The sequence below is a fragment of the Gracilinanus agilis genome, chromosome 1 (assembly GCF_016433145.1).
Source record: "Gracilinanus agilis isolate LMUSP501 chromosome 1, AgileGrace, whole genome shotgun sequence".
Classification (NCBI taxonomy): Eukaryota; Metazoa; Chordata; class Mammalia; order Didelphimorphia; family Didelphidae; genus Gracilinanus; species Gracilinanus agilis.
In genome coordinates, this window is record NC_058130.1 from 636287848 (window position 1) to 636300678 (window position 12831).

Below are 12831 nucleotides of genomic sequence, written 5' to 3' on the forward strand. Positions count from 1 at the left end.
AAAAAAAAAATGACCCCAAGCCGCAGTGCGGGCACTACGCGAAATCCCTACCTCCCCTCCCCCAAGAAAAATCCCCTTTCACTTGCCCTGCCCCCCCCCCCCAACCCCGCCAGGTCATAACCAAAGGCAAGGCCATTCTCAGAGGCCAGAGCGCGGAGCTCGCGCACTGACGCTTGGCCCCGCCCACCACCCTCTCCCACGTGACTCGCACGCCATCCCGCCTTCCCTTTCCCCACCCTGCCCCGCCAGTCCCGCCCCGCCCCGCCCCTAACCCAGCGCGGCGCGCCCCGCCGCTCTCCCGAACCGCCATTGTTCAGCCGCGGGAGGAGGCCTGGTCCCTGGCGCTGGCGCCGACACGCCACTTAGCGGTGGCCCCTGGAGAGGCTGCCTACTCTCTCCTCCGCTCCTCCTCCTTCTCCTCCTCTTCAATCTCCTCCACCACCACCTCCTCCTCCTCCTCCTCCTCCTGGTGGCGGGCGAGCTAGGCTGCCTGGGGGACCCGGGAGCAGTCCTGTCCCCCGCGGTGGCTCGGGCCGTGATGAGGTCGGTCTGAGCAGAGCGCCCGCGCGCCGCCTCCTCCCTCCCTCGTTTCCCGCGGCCCCTCGGCCACCCCGCGCGTCCCTGCTCCCCGGCGGCTCCTCGCGCGGGGCCCCGGACCCCCGAGGGAAGATGGCCGCGGAAGCAGCGCGGAGTTGGCAGGATGTGCTGGCCCAACAGGCCGAGGAGGGCTCGGCCCCGCTGCGGGAGCTGCTGTCGGCCGGTCTCTACCTGCTGCGCACCGAGCTGGGCCTCGACCTGGGGCTGGAGCCGCACAGCTACCCAGCCTGGGTGATCCTGCTGGGTACGGCCGCGTTCGGGCTGCTGCTGCTACTCCTACTCGGGCTGGGCTGGGCCGCAGCGTGCGCCGGCGCCCGCCAGAGGCGGAGGAGCCCTCCCCGCCGGCGGGAGGAGGCTTCGGCCCCGGTCCCTGCCCCTGCCCCGGAGGACGGAGCCCTGTTGAAGAATCTCAAGAGCGAAGATTCGAGGAAGAAGAACCGGAAGAGACTCGTTGAGAAGCCCAAGGTGAGACCCCAATGAGAGAGCGGGAGTTGGGGTGGGGGCGAAGGGACCCCGGCCCGACCCAGACCTAATATGCACTGGGGCAAGAGAGGGAGTCACAGCCCTTCCGGGATTTAATTACATGGGGAGACGCGGAGGTTCCCTAAGAGGGGATATCTTAGATATGGACGTGAACTTGGGACTTAGGTGGAGCCGGCGCCAGGACAGGTAGGGAGGTTCCGAAGGCTGGTGGCGAAGAGTGGACAAAGAGAGCCGATGAGGCATGTCGGTGTTCTTTCAAGATCCACTCTGGTGGTCCCTTATGACCCCAGAGAGTCTTCCGAGGCCTAGCTGACATGTGCAGGCACTGACACTCAGATGAGATGTCATGGTGGTGGCAAGAGGAAGTTAGTTTGTGGAGACGAATTCAGGATTTGGCGAGGAGAAAGCCTGAAGAGATGCAATTTCAATATATATATTTAGAAGGTGCTCACTGAGGGAGAAGACACGTGGAAGACACGTTATGCGTCTGAATTAGCGGCACCCACCCCACCAGCCTTCCATATTGGAAGGGAAATGGATGTTTCCTCTGGTCATGATGAATGGGGAGAGAGTGAGCAGAATGAAATACTTTTTCCATTGGAAGATGGGACCGGCATTTAGGCCAGTAAAACAAAATGTTGAATCACACAACCCTCAAAGGTCAGGATGATAATCTTTAATGCCTTTTGTCCTGTACTGTCTGTACCCCCCAACGTTTGGAAGTTGTGTTGAATGAACTGGAGTAAGAGTAGTATGACTGAGCAAAACTCTAGGAGGTCCAGGCACTTCCTGGGCCAAAGTGGAAATGAAGATTAAAACCTCTCTTATATTCATGTTCCATAACTTCTAAATTTATGTTCTCTTTAAAAAAAGGCCTACTGGACTAGCTGTGTAATTGTAACCCCTAAGAATAGATAACACAAGGGTTAAGGAGAGGGAGAAAGAAATTTCTATTTTGAAAAAATTAAGGCACTGTGATCTGTTTTCAGACTGCCAATATGAACCTAATAGTGTTTTAAATAGACTTTAGGTAGACAGGTTTGTCAAAGTGCAATGGGAAAGAGTGAATTCCATTTATTTTTTTGTTGAATATAGAAACATTTTTCACCCTCAGTCTTATTTTTATAGTTGTTAGAAATTAACAAAACAAATTTTTATTGTATAATAAGTGAAATGTGCATTCATAGCACAGGTCCCTGCTTTCAAAGAGGTTATATAGGAGTAATGGGATAGGGAAGAATAGCATAGTATTTCTTACTTTGAAAATAAAAGGGGTTCAAATTCAATATGCCATTTGCTTAAGTATCAACCAGCCAAGTACTGCTGGATATAAAAAATTGGTCTCTGAGTCAAAAAATTAATTAGTCGGAAATTAGGCTTATGTACAAGTCAATTTGCGTGGTTCTAACTACTATAGCTCAGTGAAGACTAGGGGAGAAGGGAAATTTAAAGGCACTCAGTAAGGAATTTGTATTTGAAAGGAGAATCTGGAGAGTTTGAATAGAAATAGTGAGTTGGTACTGGGGAACCAGGGGAGATGAGAGTAAAGGGGAAATGCCCAACTCTAGTTCCTGGTGCAATTATCTCTAATTGGCAGAAGTCCAGTGTGATGCTTCATAACCCACTTTGGGTTTTCTTGGCAAAGAACAGTGGTTTACCATTTCCTTTTCCAGCTCATTTTACAGATGAGGAAACTGAGGCAGTTAGCATTAAGTGACTTGCCCAGGGTCACAAAACTTAGTAGGTGTCTGAGGCCGGCCATACTTGAACTCACAAACATGAGTTGGCCTTTTGACCTTTTTATAAATCACTTAAACTTTCTATTTGATTCAGGCAACTCATTTATAAAATATAAGCTAGAAGTATATAAATGCAAGCTGTAAGTATATATTTTGTTATACAATGCTTTGAAATATGAGACACAACCTATAAATGAAATATATTTTTATTCAATGATCTATCCTTAAATAATAATAGTTTATGTACTTTGGGGCCAGTCCTTTAATTAGCACATAAAGTCTACCTTTGATTTTTACTAGAGGTGTGCTAGTCCCTTAACATTTCAACAACTATGAGTCTGCTAAATTGACTTAAGTTCCCAGAAATACTTAGCTATTCTAGATTAAGATTGCTGAGGAAACCTGGAGTCTAGGTCTGTTGATGTAATTTTCCCATAGTCCCTTTGGAGAAATCATTATTGAACCTAAAAATCTCTATCAAAGTATTTTCTTCGATATATATTTTTGTTTTCATATTTTCATTCATTACTATTAGTTGCATTCTTTGACCATTTCAGATAAAGAGTTGTTATTTTAAGTAATTTTAATGTCTGACACTTTGACACTGGGGTTTTCTTGGCAAAGATACTAGAGTGGTTTGCCATTTCCTTTTTCAACTCATTTTGCAGATGAGGGACTGAGGCAAACAGGGTTAAGTGACTTGTCCAGGGTCACACAGCTGGTAAGTCTGAGGCCAGATTTGAATTCAGGAAGATGAGTCTTCTGACTTCAGGCCCAGCACTCTATCCACTGTGCCACCTAGAGGCCCCCCTCAGATAAAGTAAGTGCCTTTTATTGAACTTTGTGATTTGATGAGTATAATATTCATAGGATGAATTATAGATGTAGATAGAAGTTAAAGAATAAATAAAGTACATACCTAATCCCTTCATTTTAAAAATGAGGAAACAAGCCTAGAGAAGTTAAATGATTTGCCCAGAGTCTTTTCAAAATTGTTCCTAATGTCTCATTTTTTGTTTATGATTTGGCACAGTGGACTACTACATCTTTTCAAATTTGTGTACATTGTGGGAGCATGCTCCCATATTGTCTTTGAAAATTTTTTATGGTAGTGTGTTCAGATTAGAATATTTTATTTCTATAGGGTGATACAGTTTATTAGTAACAATTTCTCAAAATGCCAAGTTTTATTCTAATTTGGAATAAAGGTTCCCCCAACTTGATTTCATCCCATCAACATTTTTTAAGTAGAGGAAAACCTGCTGTGATTCATGTCCTGAAATATTCTATAGTAATATTTTATTAAATCAAGAAACAGTGAATTTCAAATTGTGTAGTTTTCTTCGGAAAACTTCACAGTTCAAGTGAAATTGAATTATTCTAAACTCTTATAAACAAACCAAAAATAAGTAAATAAATAAGCATTTATTAGGTGTTTCCTATGTGCAAAAAACAAATGTGCTGAGCTCATAGGACAAAATAGGAAAGAAAAAGAGTTGCTGAAGGAGCTCACTTTCTGATGAGGGGCAATCCTTATAGAAGGTTTCTTCTATATGTAAGGCAGATAGAAAGACCTCATACTCCTTAGGTTGCAGCGGTAAAGCAGAAGATAATACATTTTCTTTAATGTTTTTCTCCTACTTATAAAATAATATCCATTTCTGATATTGAACCATTTGACAGCACCAAAACTTTGAGATCTTAAATAGCTCTGGCAACAGAAGCAGTTGACAGGTATCTTCTCCATAGGAATTAAGTGTTGAGATCCTACTAAATGGAAACTGGGCTGGTGTTGCAGAGGATCTTGGGATTGGGATCCTCAGCTGTCTCCTTTGTTTGAGAGAATGGTTTTTCAAGGTGGTGGCTTGATTTGCCTGGCATATACCACCCACTCTTTCTCCTTCAGTGTCTAGTTGTTTCAGCTGAGTTGCTTGCCATTGATTGGAAGTTGATGCCTGGCCTCTTCTCCAGTAGTTGCTACTCTGGATAATGTCTGTAAGGCCTGGGCTAGAAGGAGTAATTTGGCAATAAGAGTTTTTTACTTAACTTTGGACATTTCTTCTGTGAATTCCTATTAAAGTTAAGTCAGTAAGCATTTATCAAAGTGTCTCCTATATGTTAGACACTTTGTAAGCACTGAGGATACAAAGAAAGACAGCCCTTACTCTCAAGGAACTCAGTCTTAACAGAGGAGATAACATGCTAACAATTATGTACAAACAAGGTGTATATAGAATGGAGGTCCTCAACTAAGGGAAGGCTCTTGCATTAATGGGGATTGGGAAAGACTTCTTATGGAAGGTTGAGAGGATTTTAGCTGGGACTTGAAGGAAGCCAGCAGATAAAGAGAATTCCAGGCATGGGAGGACAGCCATTGAAAGTGCCTCCTGTGTGACAGGCACTGTACTAGAAAGAAAAATGAAACAGTCCTGCCCTTGAGGAGCTTAATCTTCTATGGGGGAGACATTTTATATTGATGTACAGAATACAAGGTAATTTTGGAAGGAGAAACTAAAGTGGGAAGATTAGAAAATACCTCACATAAGAAGCTTTAGAGCTGGTATTTGAAGGAAAATAGGAATTCTAAGTCAGAAGTACTCAGAAGGTGCATTCCAGGCAAATGTGGGACAGAGGGGAAGGAGGGGATACAATGTTGTATATGAAGGAACAAGTTTATTAGGAACAGAGAGTTCATGAAGAATGAATATCTATGAATCTATGAATAAGAGGTTCTCTTTGAAGCCAGGTTGCAAAGTTCCTTAAATAAGAAGCAAGAGTTTCTCTTTGGTATTAGAAGTAAATAGGAAACCACTGGAATTTGCTTAGCAAGGAAAGGCAGATTTATGACTGAGAATATCAGTTTGGCAGCTGAGTAGATGACAGAGCTGAAAGGAGGTAGGAAAACCACCTAGGAAACTATTGTCTGGTAGAGAGGGTTTAAATGAGAATATCAGTTAGGCAGCTGAGTAGATGACAGAGCTGAAAAGAGGTAGGAAAATCACCTAGGAAATTATTGTCTGATAGAGAGGGTGTAAGTGAGAGGAGAGAAATGAATGGAGAGAAGAGGAACCAAGTGTTGTGGAGGTGCAGCTGACTTGTTCTGGTTCTTGGCTCTGGGGCGAGGGAGAGTCAGTCTTCTAAGATAGTCAGTAATGAATCTGGATAACTAGGCACCCTGACAGAAAGAGGGAAAATGTGGGAAATGTGTGGATCTGAGGTAAAAGACAATTTTGAGTTCTGTTTTGGATATGTTGAGTTTGAAGTGTCCATACCATCTCTGTTGTACAGTTTAGCATTTGATTAAATAATAGATTGCATGTTATAAATTTGATGGGCATGTACCTAATGGGTCTCTACCACTGTGTGCTATCTCTCCCTTTTATTCCAATGCCTCCCTCAGAGCAAGGTGGAAAAATATATACATGTATGTATGTGGATAGGAAACAGTATGTCAAGTGGGCACGGATATATAATGTTCCAGACCTGTGACATGTCAGGCATTTATTAAGGACTTATGCACCAGACTGGTAAATAACTTAAATATTAATATAAGCAAAAAGAACAGCCTCTCTCTCCCCTGAAGGAACTTAGATTCTAATGGGATAAGATAACATATTAAAATTGCTAAAAGTTGTGAGGGCCTACTACTTAGGGGCATGGTGGCAGTGAGGAGGTCCAGGTAGAGAATGGCTGATCTGGGCCTCACCTCAAAGTGGAGGAAGTAACTAGTAGAAGAAGGGGTGGACAAAGAAAGAGAATGACAAAGTCCTTAGAGTGAAGCATAGCTGCTATAAGGAATGATAGGCAATTTCCTCAAAATGAAGGTTCTGGACGGAATTTAATCCTTGGAGGTGTAATTTGTGTGAGGGATTCTATTTTATTTATTTACTTTTTTCATTTAGTTTTTATTTTTTAGAAAAGTTAACATGGTTACATGATTCATGCTCTTACTTCCCCCTCCGCCCCCCCATGGCCAATGTGCATTTCCACTGGTTTTAACATGTGTCATTGATCGAGACCTATTTCCAAATTGTTGATAGCTGCATTGGTGTGGTAGTTTCGAGTCTACATCCCCAATCATGTCTGCTTCAACCCATGCATTCAAGCAGTTGCTTTTCTTCTGTGTTTCCACTCCTGCATATCTTCCTCTGAATGTGGGTAGCGTTCTTTACCATAAATCCCTCAGAACTGTCCTGGGTCATTGCATTGCTGCTAGTACAGAAGTCCATTACATTCGATTTTACCACAGTGTATTGGTCTCTGTGTACAATGTTCTTCTGGCTCTGCTCCTTTCACTCTGCATCAATTCCTGGAGGTCTTTCCAGTTCACATGGAATTCCTCCAGCTTATTATTCCTTTGAGCACAATAGCATTCCATCACCAGCATATACCACAGTTTGTTAAGCCATTCCCCAATTGAAGGGCATACCCTCATTTTCCAGTTTTTTGCCACCACAAAAAGCGCAGCTATAAATATTTTTGTACAAGTCTGTTTATCTATGATTTCTTTGGGGTACAACCCCAACAATGGTATGGCTGGATCAAAGGGCAGGCATTCTTTTATAGCCCTTTGAGCATAGTTCCAGATTGCCATCCAGAATGGTTGGATCAGTTCACAACTCCACCAGCAATGCATTAATGTCCCAATTTTGCCACATCCCCTCCAACATTCATTGCTCTCCCCTTCTCTCATTTTAGCCATTTTAGGTGTGAGGTGATACCTCAGAGTTGTTTTGATTTGCATTTCTGTGAGGGATTCTTAGTGATGAAACTTCCTTTACCAATGTAGATCTTTAGGCATCTGTTCTCCACTTTACAGTACTAGAAATTTGCCTGGGTACAGTGAGAGTTGATATTTAAGTGGGATTTTAATCCAGTTCTTCCTGGTTTCCAGGGTCCCCTAACTACAATGCTTTATTCACACTACTGGAATATGGAAATTAGTAAAGAAATTTTGTTTCTTGATTTAACTTTAGAGAGAAATTTCAATTTTTTTTTTGGCATTCCACAATCTAAAAACTTTCAACTCTTGTGGAAATTCTCATCTTTTGAATTTCACTTGAAAACAGATTATCACAGTGAACTTAAAATTTCCTTACATTCATTCAGCAAGCATTTCATAAACGTCCTATCTGTGTATGAGACATGATAATGCTAGGAGCTTTGCCCAAAGACCTGCAATGTGCTCTTAGTGCCTTTGGTTGTATTTAATAACTACCTAATCTCATTTAGAAGAGGCTGTCATAGTTGTTTCACTCATCTTAGTATGACAACAAATTTGTAAGTACATAGGACTGCTTCTTGAAAAGCGTCTTTAAAATGTGTTTTCTGAAAGAGCCTAGTTATTGAAAAATCACTGATTTGGGGGTCAGACTGTGAGGCTATATCTTTGTTCTGATATCTGTGTGATCATGGAAAGTCATTTAACCTTCCCTGAACCTGTTTCCTCTCCTCTAGTGACACTCATAGTCTACATCAGTGATGGGCAAACTTTTTAAAAGAGGGGACCAAAGGAAAGGAAATGCTCATCTGTCAGTCTTTTGAAAGGCAACTCTTTTGAAGTTTCATTATATTGTATCCTACTCATTGTATACATCAGATTAGGAGTAATGTTGTTGGGCTGGATAGAACATTTCAGGCCCAGGCTCCCCCCCCCCCCCCCCCCCAGTTTGCCCATCACTGGTGTCTACATTATAGTTGTTGGGTGGAAATGTATTTGGTAAGTAAAGCATTTCACAAACCTTTAAAAGGGTTATAATGTATATAATTTTTACTATCGTATTCTACTAAAATCCATGGAATAATCAGTTGATGTTTTAATTGATTAAAATTTAAGTGAACCCAGCTTTCTTTTATTTATTTTAACCTTTATTTTCTGTTTTAGAATTAATACAAAATATCAGTTCCAAGGCAGAACCATAATGGCTAGGCAATCAGAGTTAAGTGACTTGCCTAAGGTCACACAGCTAGGACCTGTTTGCGGCCAGATTTGAACTCAGAACCTTGTTTCCCAGACCTGATTCTTTCTACTGAGCCACCTAGCTGCTCCTAAATTCAGCTTTCTAAACTAAATCTTTTCTATAACAATAATTCCAGACTGTTCCACTGAATTCCAGTTTTACATTCAAGTTCCTTGAAAGGAAGGATGTTCATAATGGATATGTATTTCCTCCACTACTTGAGCGCCTACAACTCAGGACCTTCTGATTACCAAAGGCATGGAATGTTCCTAAGGATTCTATGCTTGAAGATCAGTGCAATAAAACATGGGAAATGTATGAAATAAAGCAAAACTAGAAAAACAATACAGGCATCCTTTCCACATTATTGGAGTTAGGGGTGCAATGCCTCTGCTATCTGGAAAATCTGCATACAATTTTTTATCCCTTCCTACCAGAGAAGTCTGAATTCTTTTAAATTTTTTTTTATGGGATGCTTACAGTATCTTATTGTAAAATTTGGGTTAAGCATTTGGTCATAGGCTATATAGTTTCTAAATTTCTCTTATCTCCTGGCCTTTGTGTGTCTAAATTCCCATTTATTCCATTTGTGTGTCTTCCATGAAATTCCCATAAAAATTCCCAGTTGATTTCTTATTCCAACCCATGACAAATTGAAACTTCAATGGGGATATATATCCGTATCCATATCTACTATCATAGGGTAAATCAGTGTTGGGAAAGCTTTTTAAAGAGGGAGCCAAAGGAAAGGAAATGCTCATCTGTCAGTCTGTTTCTAAGGCAACTCTTTCCAAGTTTCATTGTATTGTATTCCTCAGATTAGGAATAATGTTGCTGGGCCATAGAACATTTCAGGGGACTGGAGTTTGCTCATCACTGGTGTAAATGAAAATATCACTAAAGGGAAAGGAAACAAGCATTTTAAATACCTACTATATGCTGGGCACTGTGCTAAGTAATTTACAAGTAACTCATTTGATTCTCACAATTTTGGGAAGATGTTATTTCCATTTTATAGTTGAGGAAACTGAGGCAAACAGTGATTAGAGGAGTTGGCCTAGAATTACACAGGTTGGTAGTATCTCAGACTAGATTTGAACTCCAGTCTTCCTGACTCTAGCCACCCTTCCAACCAAGGACCCATCTAACTGCCTCAATGTAAATTTAAAAATCACTTAAAAGAGGGAAGCAACTAGGTGCCTTGGTGGATTGACAGGCCTAAAGACAGAGGAGTCATGGATTCAAATTCTACTTGACTCTGGACTAATCCCATAACCCCCATTGCCTAGCCCTTAACACTTTTCTGCATTGGAACCAATGCACAGTAGTGATTCTAAGACAGAAAGTAAGGGTTTTTGTTTTTGTTTTTTAAAGAACATTTTTTAGAAGGAAACAACTTGTATAATGGTTCTGGGGAGTACAGAGGTGGAGGACTTGGAAGATCACAATATGTATACTATACACAATCAAAGTTGAGGTCACAATATCAAGGGCTTCTCTTTTTCTGTATTAAGATTAATACTAAACATTAGTTTCAAGACAAAAGAGCAGCAAGGAGTAAACAATTGGAGTTAAATGATTTGTCTAGGCTCACATGGGTAGGAAGTATCTGAGGTGACATCTGAACTCCTCCGGATCTTCCGGTCTCTAGGCCTGCCTCTATCAACTGAGTCGCCTAGCTGCCTCCAGTTTTTCTTTTTTAAACAGAATTGAAAATAAGGGGAAGGATATTTCAGAAATGGCCGATAAGAAAAAAATACAACAGAATTTTTTTTTTTTTAGTAATGCTAATGTAAACTGTACATTTCAGCAAAAACCAGCTAATCATACCATCTGACTATGAAGTGATACCAGTATTAACTTCTTTTTATTACATAGAAGGTAACTTCAATGCCGAGCAGTTTAATGACAGTTGCCCTTAATCTTGAAGCTAGTCATTATTCAAATGTAGATCTCTTTGAGGTCAGTGCTCCTTTTCCACACTATATACATCAGTCATGTGTCCCATAGCAATATAATTATAAGAGCTAGTGGGTTACAATTCTTTTTTTTTGATACCCTTACCTTTCATCTTAGACTCAATACTATGTATTTGTTCTAAGGCAGAAGAGTGGTAAGAGTGGGCAATGGGGGTCAAGTGTCTTGCCCAGGATCACACAGCTGAGAAGTGTCTGAGGCCAGATTTGAACCTAGGACCTCCAGTCTCTAGGCCTGGCTTTCCATCCACTGAGCTACCCAGCTGCCCCCTTTATTCCAGTTCTTATTACTTTAGTTCAGGAATTAACTGCCTGTTATATAAAAGAGACTGTCCTCTCTGATACTCTAAAAGGATCAAAGAAACTAGTTCACAACCTTCCAAAGGAATTTTTAAGAGTTCCTGTAAACTTCTCTGGGCTTCAGTTTCCTAATCTATAAAAAGAAAAAATTCATATATATATATATATATAATCAATCAGTAGATTGAGAACCAGGCCTAGAGACAGGAGGTCCTAGGTTCAAATATGGCCTCCGATACTTCCTAGCTGTGTGACCCTGGGCAAGTCACTTAACTCCTATTGCCTAGCCCTCACTGCTTGTGACTCCTTGGAGTCACAAGATTGAAGGTAAGCCTTTTAAAAAAAAGAAGACGATATTTTATTTGATTATCTAGGGCTTTTTCTAGCTCTAAATCTTGAATATATAATCTAAGCCAGCTCTTTAGATTAAAGTAGTGTGGTGAACACCACAAAGGGATTTTTGCTATATAAGCGGGATTTTTGCTATATAAGCAAGAATTTGATGAAATTCCATTTTACATGAATTTTAACTAAAATAAAATTTCAAATAATTTTTCCAATGTGTTTTTCATAGTTCTTTGTAAATATAAATCATAAATCCTAGTGTTTTATTTACCCACTGTGCTTTGAATGGTTTGAGATGAGGAATTTGTGGATAAAATTGTGGATTATGTTAGTGCTGTCAACTACTGCTTTAGAGATTATAGCATGTATACTTTTTTGTAGTAGGAATCTGTTGAATAAAAATTGTTCTGTGAACAGTGTTCAACAAATACTTATTAGTCTACTTTGCCTGACATTGTGCTAAAAAAATAGTATTCACATTTTAAACCAATGTCTTGTTCAGGAATAAGTTTTCCGGCCTTATATGTGTGTTCCTTTTCTGGCCTTTCATAACACTTTTCTCATACCACTTGGCATTTATCACATCCTTTCTTGAATATACTTGTACAATGGTAAGCTTCTTAAGGACAGGAACTGTATTTTGGAAGCTCTAGGGAATATAAAGTCTAGCACAAGGTCTTACCAGGTCAATAAACCAGTGAATGACTGAGTATTATAGTGTTGAATCCTAGAAGCTTATATATAAGTAGATATATAATATTAATGCTGTTTCAGAGCTAATATAGTTTACCTATAAAAAGCAGGGAAATGATCATCTCTGGTAGTACAAAAATGCACATTAAGCTCTCTTCCCCATCTCTAGTTCATAGGTCAAAGTAATAGTCTTACCATAGGTTAGGAGAGGTATAGAATTGTAATTTAGAAGCCAGAAATGGCAATCTTGGCCTCTTTTTAAATCTCTTTATTAAAAGTGAGGAAACTGAGGTCCAGACCTGTTTGAAAGCATATCCAGAGGATGTAAACCTGGGCCTTCTGGCTGTAAATCTAGTATTCTTTCCTGACTGCCAGCCTTTCCTGGTAGATGGATAGTAGTACTTATGACATTTAAATCAGAATTGGACTTTCTAATTTCTGTATTTGATTTCTGCGTTTTGACATAATTTGAGAAGTCATAGGATTTCCACTTTTTGGTTTCAAATAAACTTAAGATGTGGTTCTAAGCTACATTTTAAGTTAAATGTTAAACCCTCTGTATACTTAACATTATAAATTTATATTGCCAGATTCTTAGAATGAATCCTATAGCCTAAATTGCCCAAATATAATGGAATTTCATCTCAAGTGTATTTTTATTTTTCACATTTGAATAAAACTAGTGGAATCAATTGCTAGGTCTAAGTTAATAATATACATAATATTCATAAAACACTA

At 40.4% G+C, this 12831-nt stretch overlaps 1 protein-coding gene across 5 annotated transcripts in view; it reads left to right on the forward strand.

Annotated features, from left to right (window-relative positions):
- Window positions 1-317: 317 nt before the first annotated feature.
- The window catches only part of MTDH (metadherin), a 77139-nt gene continuing 64625 nt past the window's right edge, over window positions 318-12831 (forward strand). For 4 of the 5 annotated variants that reach the window (XM_044668526.1, XM_044668532.1, XM_044668546.1 and 1 more), the window contains exon 1: window positions 318-1062. In XM_044668526.1, the coding sequence (XP_044524461.1) occupies window positions 670-1062 (393 nt within the window). In that variant the 5' untranslated portion in view covers window positions 318-669. The remainder of the gene's footprint in view (window positions 1063-12831) is intronic. The other variant, XM_044668554.1, reaches the window with a different exon arrangement.